Source organism: Pholcus phalangioides, unplaced genomic scaffold (assembly GCF_987345545.1).
Source record: "Pholcus phalangioides strain wild (caught in Gottingen) unplaced genomic scaffold, Ppha-v1.0 ptg000009l_1, whole genome shotgun sequence".
Classification (NCBI taxonomy): domain Eukaryota; kingdom Metazoa; phylum Arthropoda; class Arachnida; order Araneae; family Pholcidae; genus Pholcus; species Pholcus phalangioides.
In genome coordinates, this window is record NW_028301602.1 from 17895152 (window position 1) to 17918003 (window position 22852).

At 36.4% G+C, this 22852-nt stretch overlaps 2 protein-coding genes across 2 annotated transcripts; one reads left to right on the forward strand and one right to left on the reverse strand.

Annotated features, from left to right (window-relative positions):
• Positions 1 to 490: 490 nt before the first annotated feature.
• On the reverse strand, positions 491 to 13167 carry LOC149082165 (peptidyl-prolyl cis-trans isomerase FKBP2-like). Its single transcript, XM_089235682.1, has 5 exons — positions 13060 to 13167; positions 11889 to 12074; positions 9916 to 10028; positions 9314 to 9396; positions 491 to 2677 (listed from the first exon to the last, which is right to left on the reverse strand). Exons 2-5 carry the CDS (start codon positions 12063 to 12065, stop codon positions 2616 to 2618), a joined length of 435 nt encoding a protein of 144 aa, XP_089091808.1. The 5' UTR covers positions 12066 to 12074; positions 13060 to 13167; the 3' UTR covers positions 491 to 2615.
• A 231-nt stretch (positions 13168 to 13398) lies between these two features.
• On the forward strand, positions 13399 to 21461 carry SmD2 (small ribonucleoprotein particle protein SmD2). Its single transcript, XM_089235684.1, has 3 exons — positions 13399 to 13529; positions 18637 to 18813; positions 21172 to 21461. The coding sequence occupies exons 1-3, from the start codon at positions 13522 to 13524 to the stop codon at positions 21347 to 21349; spliced, it is 363 nt and encodes a 120-aa protein (XP_089091810.1). The 5' UTR covers positions 13399 to 13521; the 3' UTR covers positions 21350 to 21461.
• Positions 21462 to 22852: the final 1391 nt, after the last annotated feature.

Below are 22852 nucleotides of genomic sequence, written 5' to 3' on the forward strand. Positions count from 1 at the left end.
TTCGGGAAAAAAAATCGGCAACGACCTGCTCCTTATAAAGAAAACAAATAAACCCCTTTTATGTGTTATTCAATGGTACGTTCCTCCTTTTTTTCTTTTCCTGTAAAGTTGCAAATTTTTTATGAACAGGGTTTTCATTATAAGGTGACGAAATGCAAAATTACGCAAAAGTTCTAAAAGCTGAGATGTTCAATCTGTTTTTAACAAGCATCACAAAGCCCATTGAAGCACAGAAAATTACTCTTATTTTTTATGCTGATTCCATATTTTCAAGATATTAGCAACCAATACCTGCAATCGAACAACCTATGCATAAGAATTATGCCGATTTGAATTTGAGTATATGTGAGTCACAATATGGGTGCTCTTCTGATGATGATGGAGTCAAAAAGTGCCCACAACCCAAAAAATTTTGAAGACTCCTCCTCCACATGTCTAAAATTCTATCATCTAATACAAACAGTAAGATTCAATTCAGAACAAACAAAAATTGCACAAATCTGTTTTATTTCTTCTTCAACGGGTAAACTTTCTTTAAAAAAACATGTATTATAAATTCACCAGGAATGACTTCATGTGGAATACCATCAATATATATATATATATATACAGTCGAACTTGATTAATTCAAATTTTGGGGTACTTGGAAGCAGGATTAACCTCAGTATTCAAATGTAACATTTGCAGAATTTGTTTTCTCAAAATTTGAGTGTTTCACTGTTTATTGATAAATTGTTATAGTGTGACCACAGGAAGATGTCTCTGACCATGTATAGCCATCATGACTGAAAGAGAGGGTTCACTCTTCAGTAGGGAGAAATGGGAGGGGGAATAAAATAAACATCCTCCAGGGTTACTACTACTCCCTACTGAAGAGAGAACCCTCTCTTTTCATAATGAAGAAAGGTCAGAGACCATCTTTCCGTGGTTACACTATACCACCTATCTTAATACTATTCAACGTGAAGTGCATTCATACAGCATATTTTTCATCTACCTCCCTTCAATTGATAAACATATAATACCAATAATAACTATTAACAACCTATAATATCAAACATTTTCATTGTCACCAACTAAAAAAATAAAAACCACGTCTCTCAAATGATTGGCAAAAGTATGAAACATGTTTCACAACAGATGATCGCAAATCATTTTGTAAGACCATGCATAGTCTCAGAAAAACTGAAATCACTTCAGAGGAATATATAGTGATCCTAATTTAAAAAAAAGAATGACATAGCAGCTGACTGGCACACCTGGCTCCTACATGAATTTCAATTTGAGTTCAATTTGTGTATGCAGAAATTGTTTAGCAAACAAAGAATAAAATGATTAAACCTTTTGAGGAAAAGGACGAAAATCTTGAACTAAGTTTGACTGTATGCACCAAATAATAGATAATACATTAAAAAGAGGATTTTCTTCTCAATTTGAATTGAGGAGACAAATGAATACAAGAAATGGTAAACACAGTAAGTGCACAAAAAAAGAATTGAGTCAAACCATAATAAATGACAAGGTTGTTAACCAGGGAAACAATGCGAGTGTCCAACTCATTCCAAATAGTTGAAAAACACGTTAGCAGATGTCTAGAAGTCACTTAACAAGTTGGTCTATGGTACCTGAAACTTATTTTTTGCTCTCCCGCAAAATTTGTGATTTGGCACTTACTGTGATTACCATTTCTGATCTTCAAATATGCACATAATTATTTGGATTTTTTTTCTTGAGCTTTGGTGTCATGAAATTGTTTTTAAACAACCACAACAATAAATGCGTATGATTGGCAGCATTTATTAATACATAATTAGATCAAAATTTTAATAGTGTCTAAAAAATTTGTAAAGATGTCAACTCTTCTCATTTTGCTATAAATGAAACATCTTTTATAATCTAGAATAAAAATAACACACATAGATTTGAATATGAATTCAGACTGATTTAACAAATTCATTTAGCCTTTACAGAGATTTGAACTCAGATAAGTCGAGCTAGAGCATGTAATGCACACTAACTACTCTGCTTTGAATGTGCAATGCAAAAACAAAAAATCTGAACAACTAATGTAATATTAGGGAATTGATCACTGTTGTAAAGCTTTTGAATATAGTAAATGTGCAAAATCATAACATTGATAATTTGAATACTCAAATATCAAACAGTTGAATACAGGAAATATTTAAATATCTAAGAAACACTTCTTACACAAACACAGAGAAAGAAAGAAACTCGTCAAAATCAATATAGACGTGTGTAATTATTTTAAAGATGTATAAAGTTGCGCACATAAAAAAAACTGATTCGATACAGAAATATTCATATTCAAATATCTGTATGATACAGCTTGTATTTGCATTTATAAACTTCTTGGTGGCATAAACTCCATGGCATACATGGCTACATTTTGACAAAATATTTTTTTTGTACAAAAACAGTATTTCAACATTAATTTTTTTCTCAAGTTCAGTTTCATTTCACAGAATAACATCTGGTCACTGAACAACAAGCTAAAGACAAGTCACTCTATTACATACCACTACATATAACCCAATAGTTTTTTCTTTAAGTATGACATTTAGTGACTGGCATTTTCAATAGCAAAGGAGCACTTGTTACAGCTCAGATTTCCTCTCGATTTTCACAAGTTCAACTTCGAATGTGAGAGTAGCATCTCCTAGAAGAGAAAATATTTTTAAAAATTTCATTTGTGATTACTACGAGGGTTGGGTTTTTGACATGACGAGCATCAAAAACTAGATTAACCATCAAAAACCCAAATGAATGCTTTTGGATAATGTTTTGAGCATAATAGGTACATCAGATGATAAGAAACACGCTTTTTTTGCATATTAAAATGTTTTATTTTTAAGAACTAATTTAATACAATAATCAAAAATATATTAATTGTAACTTGCAATTTTAAATTTTTCAACAAACAAACCAAAAAAAGATAATATATAATTTTATGGTTCATTCTAATTTCATACTGATTACCTGTGTTCAATTTACTGAGCAAAATAGAGCTGTTTATTCAAAATATCAAGTGTAGATTAGAGTTAGGTTTTTGATCTCAGAAACCAACTCTGTATTAAAACAGTCAAAAACTTATTGCCAATGTTGCCAAATCGTTTTTTTTTAAACTTGTAAGATGTGTAACAAGAAACTTACTTTTATGTAGATTAAAGTGTTTCATATTTTAAATTTTCTGACCTGCCCAAAATTATATTCTATATTGAAAATTCTTGCACACACACACACACACAGCATCTGTTTAAATACACTAATTAAACTCATTTATTTTCACTTAAAAATTTCTTCGCTTAGGTTGCAGGGCCATAGGGCCACCTTTTCAGAGGCCCTGGGGCAGACATTTTCTTTGGGATCCCCCTTAAAGAGGAAGTTTATGCAAAATAAGTGTACACTTTTTGTAAGGCCCCATTCAGCTCGAAGCCCCAGTTGCCCCGGCCCTGTTAGGCTGTATAAGTCCAGAGTTTTTAAAGAGTATTTTTAATCAAAGCAGAGATGGCAGGACTCGATACCCAAAGCATTGCTCTGCACGTTTAGATACAGCTTCAATTAGAAAACCATAGTAATATAAATGCTACTAAATACAATAGACTCTCGGTAACTCGACACCCTAAAAGTATCGACAAACATACCGACTTAAGCGGATGTCGAGTTAGCTGGGTTTCGCTCTAAATTTTTGTCCGATCGTTTTTGTCTCCATAATTATACGAATTCAAACAATTCGATTAAATGAAATGCGAATTCTCTCATTAATTTTAATTTGGAGTTGTTTCATAATAGAATCGAAACATACACTGCTCAAAACAATTAGGGGGAGCAAGCAAAAAAGTGAAGAAAACCGTACGAGACAGCCACGTATTGGCATACAATGGATAGTACACGCGTATCAATGCGCAATACAGAAAAAAGACGTAAAAAAATTTGGAATTAAGCTTTAATTCTTTGAAAATATGGAGAAAACATGAAAAGATGATTTAGGGCAACGATTTGGTTACATGTAAACGATGAAAAAAAGTACTGTTTAGACATGATGCATGCATGAGTTTTAATAGGGCGTGTGGTCTCCTCGAACAGCTAAGACTGCTGCACACCTGTTTGCCATGGATGCGATGAGGTTATCGATCAGACTTTGGGGAATACTGTTCCACTCCTCAAGAAGTGCGATCTGCAAGTCTCAGACAGTAACAGGCGACCTTAGTCACGCAGCAATGCGTCATCCGAGCATGTCCCAAACATGCTCGATTGGATTCAGGTCAGTAGAGCATGCTGACCATTCCATACGCTGTATTGTTTCAGCTTCAAGCATGTTCTCCACCAGACGAGCTCTATGCGGTCGGGCATTATCATCCTGGAAAACAAAAGAATCTCCAATGGCTCCAGCGTAAGGGATGACATGAGGTCGCAGTATCTCGTCTGCATACCTTCGGGCCGTCAAAGTGCCATTCCGAATGATATGCAGGTCCGTACGTCCGCCTATGCCGATTCCAACCAGCTCGTCTGTATTGTGACCTTTCACGAACGAATGCAGGGTTATTTCGAGTGCCCCTGTCCCTCCATACCAGAACACGTCGGGTGTCACACTCCAGACTGAATCGGGACTCGTCTGTAAACAGCACTTGGCTCCAATCATGTTGCTCCCAATCTCGATGTTCAGCAGCCCACCTTCTTCGGGCCGCACGGTGGCGTGGGGTCAACGGAATGCAGACCATTGGCCGACGTGCATAGAGCCCTCCCTCATGAAGCCGATTACGTACTGTTTGGCTGGACACCCTCCGTATTGTTGCCAAGAGCAACCGCCTTTGCAGCTGCGTAGCATTCTCTGTTCTGTTTCGACGGGCTGTTAACCGTATATACCGGTCATCAGTTGCTGTAGTGGCACGTGGCCGACCTTGCCCTGGTCGACGTCTAACATTTCCTGTTTCTTGGAATCGATTCCACAGCCTTGCAACAACACTTCTGGCGACTCCAACAGCATCCGCGACACTACGTTGTGTTTGCCCGGATTCCAGTCTGCCTATAACATGCCATGTCATGGATTCCGGTAAATCACGTTGTTGAGACATCCTCAAGTCACCTTGTCTCAAAAAACAATACTGCGCAATCGAATTTCACAGTTACGGCAGTAAAACAGACGTTTCTGCAACATCCCGATTTCTGCCCTTATCTCCTGTTTCTGGTTTTTGACGTCATGAACCTTGATTTGCATATGAAGTTTTCTTCTTCCGTTTCCTGCTAGGCTTTAAATTATGGACGATTCATTTTATGTTACTTATCGGTATACATCTTTGCATAATTTTGTTAAAACCATGTGCTCCCCTAATTGTTTTGAGCAGTGTATAAATAAATTTACCTCATGAAAAATAATCAAGTATATTTGTTTTTCTTTCCGCAGAGAAAACAAAAATTCTACACTGTTCAGTTTATCCCGCGATTGTTAGGCTTTTTCCTGAGTGCGTAGGAATCGACATATCACAGCTTTCAATGCATCATGGCGAGATGGTGTAGATACTTCTTCATCTGAACTGCGGGTTTTTGATTTTCCGATAAAAAAACTAACGGTTTCAATTTTTCTAGTTTGCAGCCAAAAGAACTGTCAAACGATCTTTGTGTTTTTTACCTCCTTCACATTTTTCGCCTTTGAAGGCAAGCGTTTGGTTAGGCAAAAGGCGAAAAAATAAATCTGTCTCATCACAATTAAATACATCTGCATCTTTATACCCTTCTATCATTTTTTGTTTCAGAATATCATTCTTCCAATTTTCAACATTTTCTTGAGATGCAGATATGCTCTTTCCCCAAACTTTCCTAAAAACAATGCCATGGCGCTCTTTGAATCGGGTCAACCATCCACTGCTCGCAGTAAAATACCTTGAATGAGATTTTTTGCGAAATCCTTTGCTTTCTCTTGAATTATTGGTCTGGATAATGGGATTGAGTGAGATCGAGTGGATTTGAACCACAAAAAGAGTTGCTTCTACGTCACTGAAGTCTAATTTTCTTATGCATTTTCTGCTTGCTTCATAAGATTCAAATGCTGACAAAAATTTTTCCTTATTTTTGGCAAATGTTGAAATAGTGTTCCGTGCAACTCCATATTCTTTAGCGGGTTCAAGAGACAACCAAATGACATATTCAGCATCTTACTAGGCTTTGGCTCTTTTTCTTTTACTCTTTTTCGAAGAAATCGTGAAACTGAGTTCCACCGAAAACATTCTTTACAGCTAACGATATCAAAACTCCCAATAGATAAGATTTTCATCCCTATTGGATGCTGACAATATCCACACGTGTTTTTGACCATGAAAAGAATGAAAGACCTTTTTTGGAAACTCCACTAAAATGATAAGCCAGCCAACAGATTTCAAACATTCATTCTTCACATACACGACCCCCCTCTGCCCCCCAATGCAAAAAAGGGACCCATCATAGAGAATAAAGGAACAAAGAATTCTCAAAGTACCCATGAACAATGTCAAAAAATTCTTATAACTGATAATAGAAGGCCAATTGTAAAAACCAGTCGTGGTGAAGAGACAAAAATCGCAGTCGACTTAAGCGGAGTTAAGCCAAACATGTGTCGAGTTAGAGAGGTTTTCCTACATTAAAATTAGTATTGTGCCAACCAAGGGAATAATAGATGTTGAGTTATCCATGTGTCCGAGAGTCTACTGTATATCATATTACTAGTCACACTTAGTCATTCTTACTTTTGCACTAAGAATAAGTTATAGAAGTTTCTTACACATCATATACAAATTCTAATGTTATGCACAATGAGGGTATTGTTTTAAAAGTATCAGTGATTATCTAAATAATTTAATAATAACAGAAATCAATATTACATATATGGTGTAAAAGAACTTTTTTTGAACACCTATCTGTTATAAAAAGAGTGCTGCAGATGTTATATATCTATACACATACAAAAACAGTCAAAGAAATTTTGGAAGGTCAAGAATGATCTTCAATTGAAGAATATCAAATCATTCCAGTTTTACCTTCAGCGTTTATGCTCTGCTTTATGCATATTGTATATATTTTGTATTGTCAAAAATAATTCTGTAGAGAGTAGAAAATTATTTTACAATCATATTAAGTACTAGCTATAATACCCGGCGTTGCCCGGGTTTTCTTCAATGGGGCTTTTTGGATCACGTGATATCGCCCTGTTTTATTGAAGGGCATACAAATCGTGTCTAAGTTAACCAATATGGCGACTTCATGCGTGACTCATGAAATGAAGAAATCTAGATTTAAAGAAACGTAGAAATGGAAATATTTTTCTTCCTTTTTCAAGGGGCGCTGGGTATTTCGATCCCCCCCCCCCCAACTTCAGGTTATCCATCTGCTTCCAAAAATGCTTAGCTAAAGCTGTGGAATTTCTTCGCGCGCGATGCGATTTATGGCAGTGCCGTCTTAATGCATGGGCCCATCCGGGCACGGCCCGTGGGCCTCAAGAGAAGAGGTGCCTCACAAAAACTACATTTGGTTGAAATTTTCTAGAATTTACCTGGTAGGACCTCAGAAAAACCAACTGGCCAGGGAGCCCATAATTAATTTTAAAACAACCTAAATTATATGAATTTATGCAGTTGAATGCTAAAAGACAATGCAGAGACATTAATTTTCATTCTTGAGAACATATAAATGTAAAGTTGAAATCAATGTGTTATTGCATGAATATCCAACTCGAAAGTAGGTCCGGCTAATGGCTTCATATTCAATTTTCTGGCTTCGTATCTCTAAGCGAACTCAATATATTTAAAAAAAAATCAAGAATTCAACACAATTTTTGAAATTACAGATGCAGCAGAAAACCTCATTAAATCTCCGTATTTCTACAGCAAAATCGGATATTTTAACACTGATTTCTATGAGGATCACCCTTTTCCTGACCCTCCAAGCGATGCTGATGATGATTATGACGTCATTCAAAAAACCTCATTATAGTAGTATTGAATGGGAGTATTGAAAATGTGGCAAACCATTATAAAGGCATACTCTATCATACATATACTAACAGGATTAAAGAAGTGACAAACCGTTGTAAAGGCATATACACGTCTGAAACGCATTGCTAGGGAACCACGGTAACCAAAGTAAACGTTCGGAAAGTGATTGTTGAGGCCCAAAAACCATTGTTGCCGGACAGTTTTTTGCCCATTTGGGGCATTCGCCCTGGTCTGACGAAATTTTAAAGTAGCCTATCGTTCAAGTCAGGTCCCATTTGGTATATATGCAAAATTTGGCGACGATCGATCTAAAATTGTAGATTTGTATAGAGAACACACACACAGAAAATCAATTTTATATATATAGATTTATTCTTTGTATAACAGTCACTTAAACATTATATGCAATTGATGTATTTTCAATGGGAATTTTTATATTGGAAAGTAATATTTGAGGGTTTTTAACGTGAAAATTTTAAAGTCAAAAACCTGCCAACCCTGGTTACTGCTATCCACTGAAAATATCTTCTACAGCCATAAATAATGTTCTCAATGATGGGAAACAGTTACAGGCAGGAAAAATCATCGTGTTCAATATGAAATGTGGCAGCAGTGAATAATTTACACATGAGCATTATCTTCCTTTGAGAAAAAATGTCATCCCGTAATCTGCACATATTAATTTCCAATTAATCCACATCCTAATTTGTGAAATTTCTTGTTTTTTGTGAAGTTTCTCGATTTCTTAAAATCTTAAGGAATAGAAGGATTTTAGTAATGCTTTTAGAGAAAATTTTGACCCTTTTACTCATTCTAATCTAAATATTACCTTTAAAAAAATATGTTTTTTTTTGTGAATTAATTTTAAAATACTTATTTCCGTTCCAACCTTTCGGAACAAAAAGCTGCAGATAGTGTGCATAGCAGTTTATAATTCACCCTAAAAAATTCAGATATGGTTTTATAACACATAATCCGCGCCAAATATACGCAGGAAATTATGGTACTTTAATATATTCCAAAAAACACACTATTTTAGAAAAAATTAACTTTAATTAACACATTCTGAAGCTAATTGAAAAGTATAGTCGAACCCTGTTATAACGCCCCCTGATGTTGTCCCCAAACCCAATTGGCACCATAAATTTTTTGGTTGAAAACTCTTCTATTTTCGGGCCTTACACATGTAAAACTGTGATTTTACACAGAATTCTGCAAAATAAATGTAAATCAGAATTTGGCTCTATCATCACAGAAGAAAATTAGAATTTATGCAAAAAATGTCCAACATGATCAATTCTGTTAAAAGCCAGTATTTTCATATATTTCACCTGGAATGGTTGGTGGAGCACCAGATGAACCATAGCCCAAATCGGGAGGTATAACAAGCTTCCTTCTTTCGCCTTCGCACATTCTAATGAAGAAATAAATAGCTTACATTCTTACATCGAGAATGAATCAATCAAGATTAAGTAAAACAATAAATCACTCAATCAAATATATATATATATATATATTCAATTGTGAAACTTAGAAAATTATATCAATTAAAAGTAGATTTATTTGATCTGAGAGAAGATGTCTTTTCTCCATACATATCCAACTATTAATGTCATGCCCGCTTCTTAGATTTCTCAAACTAACCCCGATTTGCTGTGAAAGATTTGTCACCTAGCCCTTACACTAAATCTCACTGACTTATCTCGCAATGGATGACTTATTCAGAATGCCTCTACAGATACGACCTCTTACGGCAAGTTGCTGGTCAAACCAAACTTCTTAATCAAGCATGCCAAATGTGCATTTTTTTAACGTTCATCATTGGATAGATTTTATAAAAATCACTCATACATATACACAAAATTTGTCCAGAGCAAACTATTTAAGATTTTTCAGTGGTAAATGAAAGAAGGGTGAGTGTGATGCTACTCACCCAAGAAGGCCTTGGTCCCATCCCCGAATAACTTGACCAGATCCGAGAGTGAAAGTTAATGGATCACCTCTCTTGTAGCTACTATCAAATTCTGTATTATCTTCCAATGTACCCTAAAACAAATAGAATGCAATTAGTTAGTATCACTGAGATAATCAATATTAATCTATAAATAATATTTTTAATTACTGACTTCTCCCTTCGTTTAAACAACATAGCCAACTACAAATGCTCTACTGGAGAAATATTTGGAAGACTAAAAAAAAATGTTTCAACACCAAGAGGATGTGACCAGGTAAAAACTGGAACTTCTGAGTGCATTTTTGTACCAGAGAAAATATGACGGGATCAGGGTCTGACTTTTGCTTCATGGGGCGAAAAAAAATATTGCCCCCCCCCCCCAAGTGTGGTCAAAGAGGTTTCGTCATCAAACATCAGCAAAGTAGAGGTATACTTGCAGAGATAAACATTTACCTTCATTGAGTGATTGGCACATAACTGACCGTTACAAAAATTCAAAACATTCGTGCTCCTTAAATACTCATCTAATCCTAAAACAAAAAAACTCTTTTCTGTATTAGTTTTTCATAAGGAATCAGGTGTGTAATTATTGGGCGGTCAAGAGTGTCCACCCTGTATGTATTACTCATCTTGCATGAAATATTTCTCATCAAGACGAAATGTTATGAAATTTCTGCTCATCGTGAAAATCAAATTTAATTACAATTTCAAAACACGGAAGGGTCATTTACAAGCATCCAGTGCTTTAATAGTTGGGTCTTGAAGCACTTTCCAAATGTATGCAGGTTATTTATATACCATTTAATCAAGTAGACAAGTAGGATAGGATCAGGTTTACGTTTTTGGTTTAATAGACATTATGCACATATGGGCCAGTGGACACAGAATTGTATTATCCAATGAGCATTTAATACTTGATTACTTCCATTGGGACAGATATTTGACGACCTAACTAAATCACTTGACACGTGTAAACAGGCCTTAAATATGTCATCAATGCATGGACAGAGTTACTGGAAGCAGCGTCAATGGCGGGGAGGGGGGCGCATATACACAAATTACAGGCATCACGAATGGAGTTCCTCAAAGGAAGTGTCCTTGGCACCATACTTTTTGTCACTTTTTATCAAAAACTCAATCAGGGTATAGATGGGATTGCTAGCAAATAGATGACGTGAATGTAATGGGGAGTTGCTCCAGACCAACTTAAACAGGATTGGAGCATGAGCAAATGAATGGAGCATAACATTTAGTGTTGACAAGTGCATGGTCGCTCATTTCGGTTTGAACAACCCACGGTTCTTTTACGAGGTGAATCGCCTCACCAGCTTGGATGCAACTAGGGTCACCGATTTGGGAATTCTCATTGATGAGCAGCTTAGGTTGTCTAAACATTGTTCAGTGGTGGTTAAAAAAGCAAATAGAATGCTCGGTTTCATTTTCAAAAAGGTCTCTTCGCATTCTCCTAAAGTCACTCTGCTTTTCCGAGGCTTAGTTCGTCCTGGACTGGAGTATGCTGTAAGGTTTTGGAGACTAAACCTATGGAGTTAAGACTTGATTGAAGAGGTGCAGAGAAGAGCTATGCATGTCATTTTTTGAATATGTTTACATTGGATGAAGGGTCGGGGAGATATGATCGAAGTGTGCAAAATTTTTCAACGGGATGCATTGCTCATTAATAGAGTAAAACTAATTCTCTGCTGGTCTTGCAAAACACTTCATAACAAAGTTATAATGTAATCTCTTTCTATTTGCAAGTTATATGAGGTAAAAAGGACTTTTCCATGCACACATTTAAAGCTGAAAACATAAGTTCAAGTACAAGATATACAGAAGACTGGATGTTGTGAAGATATTTATTATTTCAGATGTTAATTTTTTAAGGAAGGAAAAAACTCATCTCTGAGAGCGACATTCATGTCATATAAGTTCAAGTGCCTTTGATAACATACCTTATAATGCATGTGCAGTACATCTCCTTTCTTGCTTTTCACCGTGCAATTCTCAACACGCTTCTTGATACCAATTTGCAGTTTCTTCACTTTTTCCTTCTCGACAGATACTTGCTGGATCAATGATGATATCAACACAAAGAACAAAATGATGGACGCTACTGTCTTCAACCACATTTTCTTAACCTGCGTAAGTTTTTTATTCAACATGAATTATCAAATAAGCGTTAAGCAATGAAGCAACATACAAACATTCATCAAAAAGCATCTAATATCCCTATTTTTATGGTAGCCTCATTCAAATTTAAAGTGTGTGTGTGGGGGGGGGGAGGGGTTTGAACTAAACACCATGTTAGGTACAAATCTCATGCTTTATTCAAATATGGTGAGCGACATCAGAGGTTGGAGAGGTGTCACAAATGTTATAAATCCAGGGAGGGGTGCAACAATACTTGTTTTAGCTGCATTAAAACACTTCATCATACATTTTGGCTTAGATTCCACAAACGGGGTTGCCACCAAATTAGGTGATTATTTTTGTCTCTGATTACCTTAGCATGTTGGCTTTTTCAAAATTTTTAATTAACAACAATAATGTTTTTCAAATCAACGTGCTATAATTTCCTATTTTGCCACTGCCATTTTCATTTCTTATTGTTACCAGCGCCAACGTTATCACGAGTGTCTTAGATCTTATTATCATGTTTGTCATCATTGAAATTTAGTGAGCATAGGCTGAAGCTCTGTCCGTCAATTGCACCAGCAATTGGTGTTGGGTTGGGCGGAATGGGAAAACAAAAGCCAAATGTAATGTAGCCAATACCTTGTTCAATGGTTCCAGAATTTCTCCTCTCAATGTTCTAGCTTGCCAAAAAGGAATTGCCGAATTTCTAATATGTAATATGTTTACAGAGCAAAAGAATTCTATGTCGCCAAGGAAAAAAAACCTTGGCGAAATTTGAAATCGCCAAATTTGGCGCAACCCAGCTACAGAATCTTATCCATCATTTTCAAGTACATACAACAATTTTATCAATGATTATCTAATACATTAACGAAAATAAGGATTGATATCAAAGCCAGATGTTTTACTTTTCACTATTTAGTCTAATTTATAAGCAATAAAAAAAAAGTGGTACACTAAAATAGATGATAAAAAAAAAAACTTTACTTGTACAACAATTCAAGCTTCAATTAATGTCGCTTCAGTCTGATACTCCCAATCATAAAATTAACGTCCATAGATGGCGAACTTCCGATGTAAACAAACGTTCAGCACATGCTCAGTTCAAAACACGAGGACGTGGGTGCAGAGATCCTTAAAACATTTCGTCGCCATGAAATAAAAATCGAAAAAAAAAGTTACAACCAACTTAGACTTTTTAATTTTGTTATTCGTTTTCATTTGAAAATCATCTGATTTTATATTCAGAAAATTTAATTTGAGATTAAAAAAAAAACAATCAAACTAGGAAAACATTATTTTAAAAAAGCTGGAGAAAGACCCGACTGGTTCAAAGACTGTATAATAAGTAAGAGACTTTTTCATCATCACATTGTCACTACGCCGGGAAATTTCTGTATCTTTATTTATCCTTTTTGAAGACGTTTTTATAAGAAAGTTTCGTCCAACATGTCGTCGTAAGTAGAGTTTTATGATGTCTATGATAAAAATTCAAATTTAAATTCATTTGCCCTCGTGAAGATTGAGAAATTTGCTTTCCGAATATTTTCGCATTTGTTTACTTTGTGCCATTTTTTACGCTGTTATGATACTATAATGTTCTCCACGTTCGAGTTTTGAAGTATTTCGAATGATATTGAACGATTTTAATGGCTGTGGTATTCGTATAAAATTCCCCATAACTAAATTCCCTTCGTTTCATAAAGTCCTAATTCCATTGGAGGAGGCTATTAATATCTCTACTTCAGCGCGTCACGCCACCTGGCGTGAAATAAGGAAGGCAGGGTCATGTCTCCAGTGGTGTAGATGGTAGCATGCTTGTGCCCAGTGTGCAAGAGGGCCTGGGTCATGTCTCCAGTGGTGTAGATGGTAGCATGCTTGTGCCCGGTGTGCAAGAGGGCCTGGGTTCGTGTCCCGGTGGAGACGTGATGACTTTTCTTTCCGAGTTCACCTCAGCATAATATCTGGAAAAATAACTGTTTCCGTGATATCTCGGACTGAGGGAAAAAAAAAGCCATCTATCTCAGTTATGTTGTTATTCAAAATTTTTCAATGCAATACATCTTATTATAACATGGTATTGGGAACAGGTGCTGTTTAGTCCAGACATTGTCCATTTTTTTCTACGCCAAACGCGTCAGACAGCCCTGACAAAAGTTGCCAAGACCAAACAGACGCTATGGTCGCTGAAAAAAAAAATCGCCAGCATAGAAAACTCAAGAAGTAACGGGAAAATATATTTGGCACAGGGAAGGATAAATTACACCCCTATATACGGTGTACTGCGATTTGGTGACTTTTTTTATCGCGAAGCCTGCTTTGGCGCTAGGGCTACTGCCCCAATACCAAAAATTACTAAAAACCATGTGGAAATAAAAAAAAAATATATATATATTATATTAGTCTTTTGATCAATGAAAATCAATAAGTTCTTATAGGCCATACTTCACATGATACGTGACTGGGACACACAAACAGCTTTGCCACCCACGTTTGTACATCACTTCACTCCTCGCGTTGATAGGAGGACTGCCCCCCCCCCAGACCCGAAAATATCTTGATTTCGGACCACCACAAACACTGTAGCCGATGCAGATATTTAGTTAAATTACAAAAATTACAGATTCATCTACACCATAGTCTCCCAAACTTTTTGTTCCATCGCCCCCTTCATCAGAAATTTTTTCCTCTCATCGCCCTCCAAATCAAGTGAACCCATATGATCCTACGTTAAATCAGTAGGTTCTGTTGCCCCCTTGGACCATTCCATCACCCACTTTGGAAAACACTGATCTATACAATCAACTATAACACCGAAAAAGGCCAGGAAATAGCATAAAAAACTGCACAGAAAAAGCAAAGTAAACAGAGTAAACTTTGAGTAAAACGGATAAGCAAAATGAAATAGTAACAATAAGCTGGACAAGAAAATCAGGCGCAGTGGCGCCATCTATGTTTTAGGACCTGGAAGAATTATTGTGGGGGCATATCGTGTGGCACATGTGAAAATTTTGGCGGCAAAACGGTATACCGTATATCGGGAATTAGCCCAGGTAAGCCTGATAAAAGGCACAGAGTTCCCTACTCCCCCGTGACCCAAGGTTGGCCTACCATTTGGAAATTTCAAATCCAGGCCGTTTGACAAGGATGTAACTAGAATTTTTGCTGCCCAGGGAAAGCATTATTTTGCCGCCTCCACAACTTTAAAATTTAATGATTTTGCAACAGTGTTCTTTGTTCCCACCTAGAACTACCATCCTTAAATTTTGTCTCTGGGGACAGTTGCCCCTCTAGTTTCGGCCCTGACCTTGTATAATCCTCACGATGAGTGCCATATGTAGGGTCTTTTACATCCCTGTGCGGTCAAATTGTTAGTGGCTTTTACTTGCCCAATCCAATCGCAAAAACTTTTTTTAAATTTCTGCAAAAGTCTATTTTCACTGCCCTGTACAACTGTGTATGTTCATGCTCATGCTTAAACTTAAATACAGCTGTGCTAATGGTACTCAGAAATATTACTACTGAATTGCTATTCACCTTGCATGTATTCCTATGCAGAATTTCTAGTGAATCGGTACATGACATAATGCGTGTTTTGAGCATAAGTGCAGCTTAGAGTCATGTGCTTAGAGTTGTGATTGTTTCATGTTCTAATGGGTGCTGCCATCTGTATCCCATGTTATGAAGTGAAGATGGTGAATGCTTGAATTTTCATGTTATGTAAGAGTCAGGGCTTGAAAAATTGTAGGTGGGGGGATAGACACAGGCTGAATTTCTCAGAAGCAGAGCATGATATTCTCAAGATAAACGGTCCTGAACAATGTTTTTTCCAACTTTATGCAGGGGTGGGAACTCTACGGAAATTGCGCCGCACTGCGCCATAACTAATATCTTGCGGCATCCTGCTCCAATAGCGTATTTTTGCACTTTTCTGCGCCATAGCGAATTTTGCTTCAGTATGCCCGGAATTTCGGAAAGGACGCCAAAAAATTTTTGTTCCTGCTAGCCGCAAAACGTTTCTTTACGAGAAGAACGTGTTTTATTCCACTATACTTAAACTATCAGCCCCTGATCGGGCTTTCCATCGCGGAACCCCGATATTGTCTGTGATCGTGGAACTGAAGATGGTTTGCAATGCCTTTCAGCTTTAAAGTGCAAATTCGAGTGTTTCCGTTTAAAAAAAAAAGTCGTCACTGGAAGCAGCAGAAATTACTGTAGTCGATTGTCATTGTGCTAAATCCCGATGTTTCGTGAAAAAAAATTTCATTCCGGAAGTAAAAAGTGCATGTCCGTCGAATTACGAACGTTAGTTTAGAAACTTTGCCGAATATCGCCAATGTTGCCGAATAACGAGCGTTAAATCGCCAAATAATGAGTGCTGAATCGCCAAACATCGAGTTGATTCTTCCGAAATTCTCTCCCATTTTGCAACAATTTCTTTCCAAGTATAAAAAAATTAAAAACTTATAAAATTTTTTTAGCTCATTTGAAGTGCTGCTGTTCCAGGCAGCAAATAGTGCCCTCAGTAAGCAAAAATCATCTTAAATAGACGGGTGCAAAAAAGTTTATGATAGCCGCTCTTTCAAACAAGGTGTCAAAAGCCTAAAACACCAAAAACAAAAATCAAGCTGACGAAAAGATATTTGATAACAAAAGACAGTGCAGTTTTATTTTGAAAAGGGTTGAGGGTTAATGAAAATATTCTTGCTAATTTCACTGCTCCAATTTATAAATATCTGCTCCGAATCCCATATTTTGCTGCTCCAAAATTGCTCCAAATCCTGAATTTGCTGCTCCGAAATGGACTTAGTCACTTCCCACCCCTGTTTATGTTCCCTTCCTATGTTAAAATACACTATCACGAAACAAGAAAATGGAACAGTTATGGTATAATCCCTTTTTTCATTTGACGATTTTCTTTCATTTTTTTATAGCCTGTTGGCATTTTTCTTTCTGATTGGCGATGATCTGCCATTTTCTTCCATTGGCTTTTTTCTGTCAGCTATTATTATTTACTTTGGGTTGTCGTTTCGCACTATTGGATATTGTCTGAAGATGACATTGCCACCAGGGGTCGCCAGTAAAAGCTTTTGTATAGATGTTGCACTGTGCTTGAATCAAATGAGCTATGTTAGCTAAATGTTAGCATTTTGGAACATATTTTTTATTTCTTCGTTTTTTTGTTTGCCTTCATTTCCCACCCAACTCCTCTGGTTAGAAATTGTCGTATGGTGATATATGACTACTACTACTAAACCAGACATGCACCTCGTCCATATTCCTCTGCGGAACCTCTAACAAATTGGTACATGTTAGAATGTATGTGTAGTGAAACCTGGCGTGAAGTTTGTTTCTGTGTAATGCTTGATATGTGTAGTGCTGCCATCTGCCACCAGTTTTTCTAACTATGAGTGAAGTGTAATGATTGAATGATTTATCATTGTAGGCCTGTTGCTCTCTGTGGTGAGACATTTTAATGGGGAAATTGGCTCACATTTGTGCCTCGAAGTTGGGAACCACAGGAAACCAACTTCAGCCGACCACCCTACTGTGGTGATGGTGGGGTTCGAACCCGGATTCTCGCGATGCGAGTCCATCACTATGACCACTCGACCACCACAGCGGTGATATATGACTGGAGTTGGTGAGCTGTAAAGTAGTATGTTACATTCAGTTTTCTTGTTAGAACATCTCCTTTAGGATGTAGCCTATTTCTTTCGGATTCACTCAATTCATATTTCCATTTTTTTGCATACCAGCCGATATTGTTTTAGTGCCGCAATCATGCTTGTATTCAACCCAAAGAGAGTTTTTGACTGAACCCAGAGATTTTTTTTGCTCTATCCAGGTTTGTATTCGAGAGAATATTTATTTATGTATCAGGAGGGATTGTTTTATTATTTAAAAGGGAGTCCCCTGTTGTTTTTAGTATTTCCAATCTCATATCTGGTCTAGGATGTTGTGTCATTTATAGACTCCATTTTTGCAATTACATATAGAAGACATGTGGTGTCAATATTTTCTAGTTGCTGTGGTGACCAGGCATTTGTCAAGCCCTAATGTCAGTATCATACTGCATATTGCAACACAATTTATAATGTTAATTGAGGAATACTCCCGGTATTGCGGCTCCACTCAAAATTTTAGCAATGTATGTGACCAATATTATTATTTTTTTGCCAACTCTCCCCCCCCCCCCAAAAAAAAAACCAGGCATGCAAACAATCCTTCTGATGAACAGCCGTTATTCACATGTTGATTCATTTTTGAGATGTGTTTTTCATTTGTGTTCACCAGCCTAATTATACACCAAGGCTTGATAAATAAAAAAATTTGATGCCAGCCACCTTTCTTAGGAGCCAAGTGACATTTCCCTCTGAATTAAATCCTGAAAAATTTGTGTTGCCATCAGCACCAATATCATTTTTTTGTCAAGCCTCATTATATGTGAATATACAATGTATTGATTTTCAAGCAATTGGCTATTTCTTCTAAAATAACAATAAATTGCTCCAAACCCTTTTTACTTCTGTTACTTAAAAAAAAAAATTCCATTTTATTTAGACTACTGCAGAAGCCCAAAAGCGAGATGACTCCTGAAGAGCTTGCGAAAAGGGAAGAAGAAGAATTTAACACTGGTCCATTGTCTGTGCTGACTCAATCTGTCAAGAACAACACTCAAGTTCTCATCAATTGTCGAAATAATAAGAAGCTTCTTGGAAGAGTTAAAGCTTTTGACAGGTATTTTATATTAATACTTTTTAGCATATTGTAATACTCAAGTAATAAATAATAATTATGGGAGCGTTCTTCAAAACATTTGCAGACAGAGTTAACATGATTTGATAAGATTCAATTTCAGAATCTTGGGGCTGCAACTAGAAATGGGGGGGAGGGGGAAAAAACTTGCCCATGGCAAGCATTTTTTTATAATGATCTCTCCGCATAGTTTTGAATAATTCTGTGCCCATCATGTGCCATGGCACCTACAACACAAGACCTGCCTGCCTTTCAAATAGTTTTTGTGGCCCTGTTTTGCTCATTCCATGAAGTGCAATCAATCAGTGATATAAAAGTGCATCTTAGGGAAGGTGCAAATCGAGTCACATGAAACATTCAAGAGAGGACCGAACTCGAGCATGATGACATCACAACATGCTCTCACACATACCTGGCAAGGAGATGCGCATATTGGAACGCAGTTCATTCGCGACCTCTGGATGCAGCTTTGGGAATGGACAAGTGTTTTTGAGGGGACAATTTTGGGTGCAATGAGGACCAGGGCATTGTGGAAGATACCTCTTCGAGCCTAGATATTACAGTAGAATGTCAGTTAACGAGGTATTTTGCGGATCAACAGAAATTTTAAATTCATGTGATGATACAATGAAAGTGAATGAACCTTCGGATAAAACATGCTTTTGGAAATGAATCATTTGATTCACAGATACCTCCTTCTCCTACCCAGAACATGGCCCACTACTCTGTCTCAACGAAGAGATATAAGCAGGTGATCAAAGACCTGGGGTTTTTTGAGAGGGATCCACTTTCACTCACGAAGGACCCAGAATTTTCGAATAACCTGGGACCCAGGTAAATTAGGGTACAGTGGCATCTCTGATATAGTCATTATAAGCACTTAAATAGCATAAATACTTTTTTGTGCAATATTTTGTCACTTTAAATTATTTGTTTTCACTCCCGGCAGTTCAACCGTGTTTTTTGGTTATCTGCGTTATCCCTTCCCCATCATTAGTCTGAATAATCTAGGTTTTATTATATATATATATTGGCAAGGTATGCCAATTTACATTCCAAACATTTATCGCAAGTTGTTGAAATTTCGTGACTTTTCTTTTGTTATGACTCTTGAACTCCTAAAGTGTTCTAGTTTTCTTAGTTTAATAGTAAAATGAAGTTATACATAGAACGAAGGTAGTGGTGACTTCTTATGTGAACGTTAACATTGAGGGAACAGGTGTTTGTTTTTCTCCAGTTCGTATTTTGTATTATTCAAAGGTTCACTTTTGAAGAAGCCGCCATTATACGTTATTCAATTCATTTAGCCTTTCTATGGATCTTTGCGCTTTTATTGCATTGTATTCTTCGGCACATTATTGCACAATGAAAAGAATCTTCATTTTTCATGATTTTAACCATGGACAGGGCTCGAGCCCAGAGATCAAGACAATTCTCAGTTTCTTAACACTGTAAAGGAAGGGGTGCCACCATATATCCCAGCGTAGAAGTTCTTCCGGATGATGTAGGGAGCCAATATTTTACCACAAATGCTTTGACTGAGCGAAAAAATACAATATTCTATAGTTGGTAAGCAGAGAAAATCTAGGTCTTGAGTATCATGCGCACATAAAATTGAAATCGCAAGAAAAGGAAATTTCTACCCGAAATCGTGAAATTTTACTACTCTACTGATGAGTGTTGTTGATGTTTTCTACAAAAGAAACTCATTCAGTACGCAATGCGATCAGCATCAAAGAGCTGTCTTACATATGTATTTTATATTTCTCAGGATTTGTCAGCTATTCATGGTTCGCAAATTTCTCGCGTATTACACCTCAAACACTGCCAACTGAAAATGAAGCCACAATTACAAGAGCTCAAAAAAATCATAATCAAACCTCTTTCCAAAGTAACAAAACAGGGAATTAGTCTTGTATGGTGATAACAAGCCGTTTTGTGCGACCTTCCAATGAATTTGTACATAAACGAGGGTTTATTGCAAAAATAAGTTGAAAAGACTGAATAGATACCGTTTTGAGAAGTTTCAGTAAAAAATAATAATTTATGTTGATTTTTTTCTTATTGTGGTCAAACTGACTGCTATCCGTCATCTAGTGTTAATTGAAACAGCAAAGTTTAGATTTCACTGAGCTACGATTTGCTTGTCTTAGTTTTTCTTGTAAATTTTTTATTAATTAAATGGCATCAAATGAAATAGACATTCGAGCTAGTATTTTTTCTAAGAAATAATAAGACAAAACTGTCGCAAAATTTTTTTTTTAATTTCATATGCAAAAACTCCTTTGACTCTTGATTTTTGTTGAAAATTTACTTTGAAAAATATTCTGCATTATATAGGCATTGCAACATGGTGCTTGAAAATGTCAAAGAGATGTGGACAGAGACACCCTGGCGTGGAAAGGGCAAGAAGAACGTCAAACCTGTTAATAAGGACAGATATATATCAAAGATGTTTTTAAGGGGCGATTCCGTCATCCTGGTTCTTCGCAATCCCCTCGCTACCCAGAAAGCGTAATTCATAAAAGTAACATGTGTTTCCCCCCTTTTTTTCAATGTGCGAGTCTCACAAGTTTGTTCACCTGTAATTAGATTCATGTGACTAAAACTTTGATTTTGTGTACCGTTTATTTCCTTGATTTTTTTTTTTTAATTGTCTTGTGAAGCTTAAACAAACATGTATTTTTTCATTTTATTTTTCTAATTTAAAAAAAAAAAATTGCTTTTGAATGAATGTTGTCATTTAACACTAGAACCGCGGAGTGGGTCAATTTGACCCAAATCAAACTTCGTTTTCATTTATCTCATAAACTTATAAGCAGATGTTAAACAAATTTTGTGACTTTTCATGATATGATATGAATATTAATTCACGAAAATTTTATTATCTTCACATTACATGTTTCGGAGTTATAAACACTTATACCTAGAACCGCAGTTTGGGTCATTTTGACCCAACTTCCTATTCTATAGGAAAAAAGGGGTGTAGAATTTTCTCTGAAGTGGTTACCCTTTCTAAATGAAAATAGTGAAGAATAAAGGTCTTTCAAGGTCAAAGCCAATTCATTGTCAGAGCAGCTTATTTTTTTTTCAATGGAGGAACGGCAAGTAGAGCTAAATATTTTCTTTCTTTTGTAAACTTGAATTCCCGGAATTCTGACGGGACTCAATCAGGGCCGTCATTTCAACTTTTCCGGGGGGGGGGTGGCAAAGCACATGTACTCAATGCATGTATATATATATGTTATTTATATATATATATATATATATATATATATATACATATATACATATATATATATATATATATATATACACCATTTTTTGTGTATTTTCAAAAGCACCCCCCCACCCCCCACCCCAAATGACGGGTCTGGATTCAATAAAGATTTTGGGAGTGTAGAAGTTTAACGTGTAGTTGAAATTTCTGTAGGGAAACAATGTCACAAAAATAATAAAATTCAGGCTTGCACCAAATACGTTTGAATGATTTTCCAAATCTTGGGAAGTATCAGCGTCCAACGAATCTCTCTCTTTCAGAGCACATAGTTATGCAACTGATCAAGCCATTTGAGAGCAAGGGCAGAAATGCCTCAACCGACACTTTTTCACTACACTGAAGCTGGCTCAAATGCTAAAAGTAAAAAAATACGAGCTTAGTAGAGACGAAATCGAAGAGCAATATTATCTGACGCAATAAAGATAGTGAAACAACAGTTGTATGGAACAATGATGCCACAATGACAATTTATCAAGGAAAGAAGAATATAAGTTTTTCATTACTCAACACGCTTCATCTGGCAGTCGATATTGGCAGTAGTAGCCCCAAAAAGCTCTCACACACAAACTGTTTCACACTACAATTCAAAAGTGTAACGATCGTTGTTGTAGCGATCAAATGCCCCATAAATATTCGGTGAAGGTAGCATCACACAGACGTTTTCTACAACATCCTGGATCTCACTGTAAAAAAATTCCTGTATTTTGTTTAGAGCAGTACAGAAGGCCAGAACTATTTTTC

Coding starts and splice junctions, on each gene's coding strand:
- LOC149082165 (XM_089235682.1), bottom strand. CDS start 12,065: ATGTGGTTGAAGACAGTAGCGTCCATCATTTTGTTCTTTGTGTTGATA. Junction 10,029..11,888: donor TACTGCACATGCATTATAAG/GTATGTTATCAA, acceptor TATTTGTTTTAG/GGTACATTGGAAGATAATAC. Junction 9,397..9,915: donor TGGGACCAAGGCCTTCTTGG/GTGAGTAGCATC, acceptor TTTCTTCATTAG/AATGTGCGAAGGCGAAAGAA.
- SmD2 (XM_089235684.1), top strand. Junction 18,814..21,171: donor AGAGTTAAAGCTTTTGACAG/GTATTTTATATT, acceptor TGCATTATATAG/GCATTGCAACATGGTGCTTG.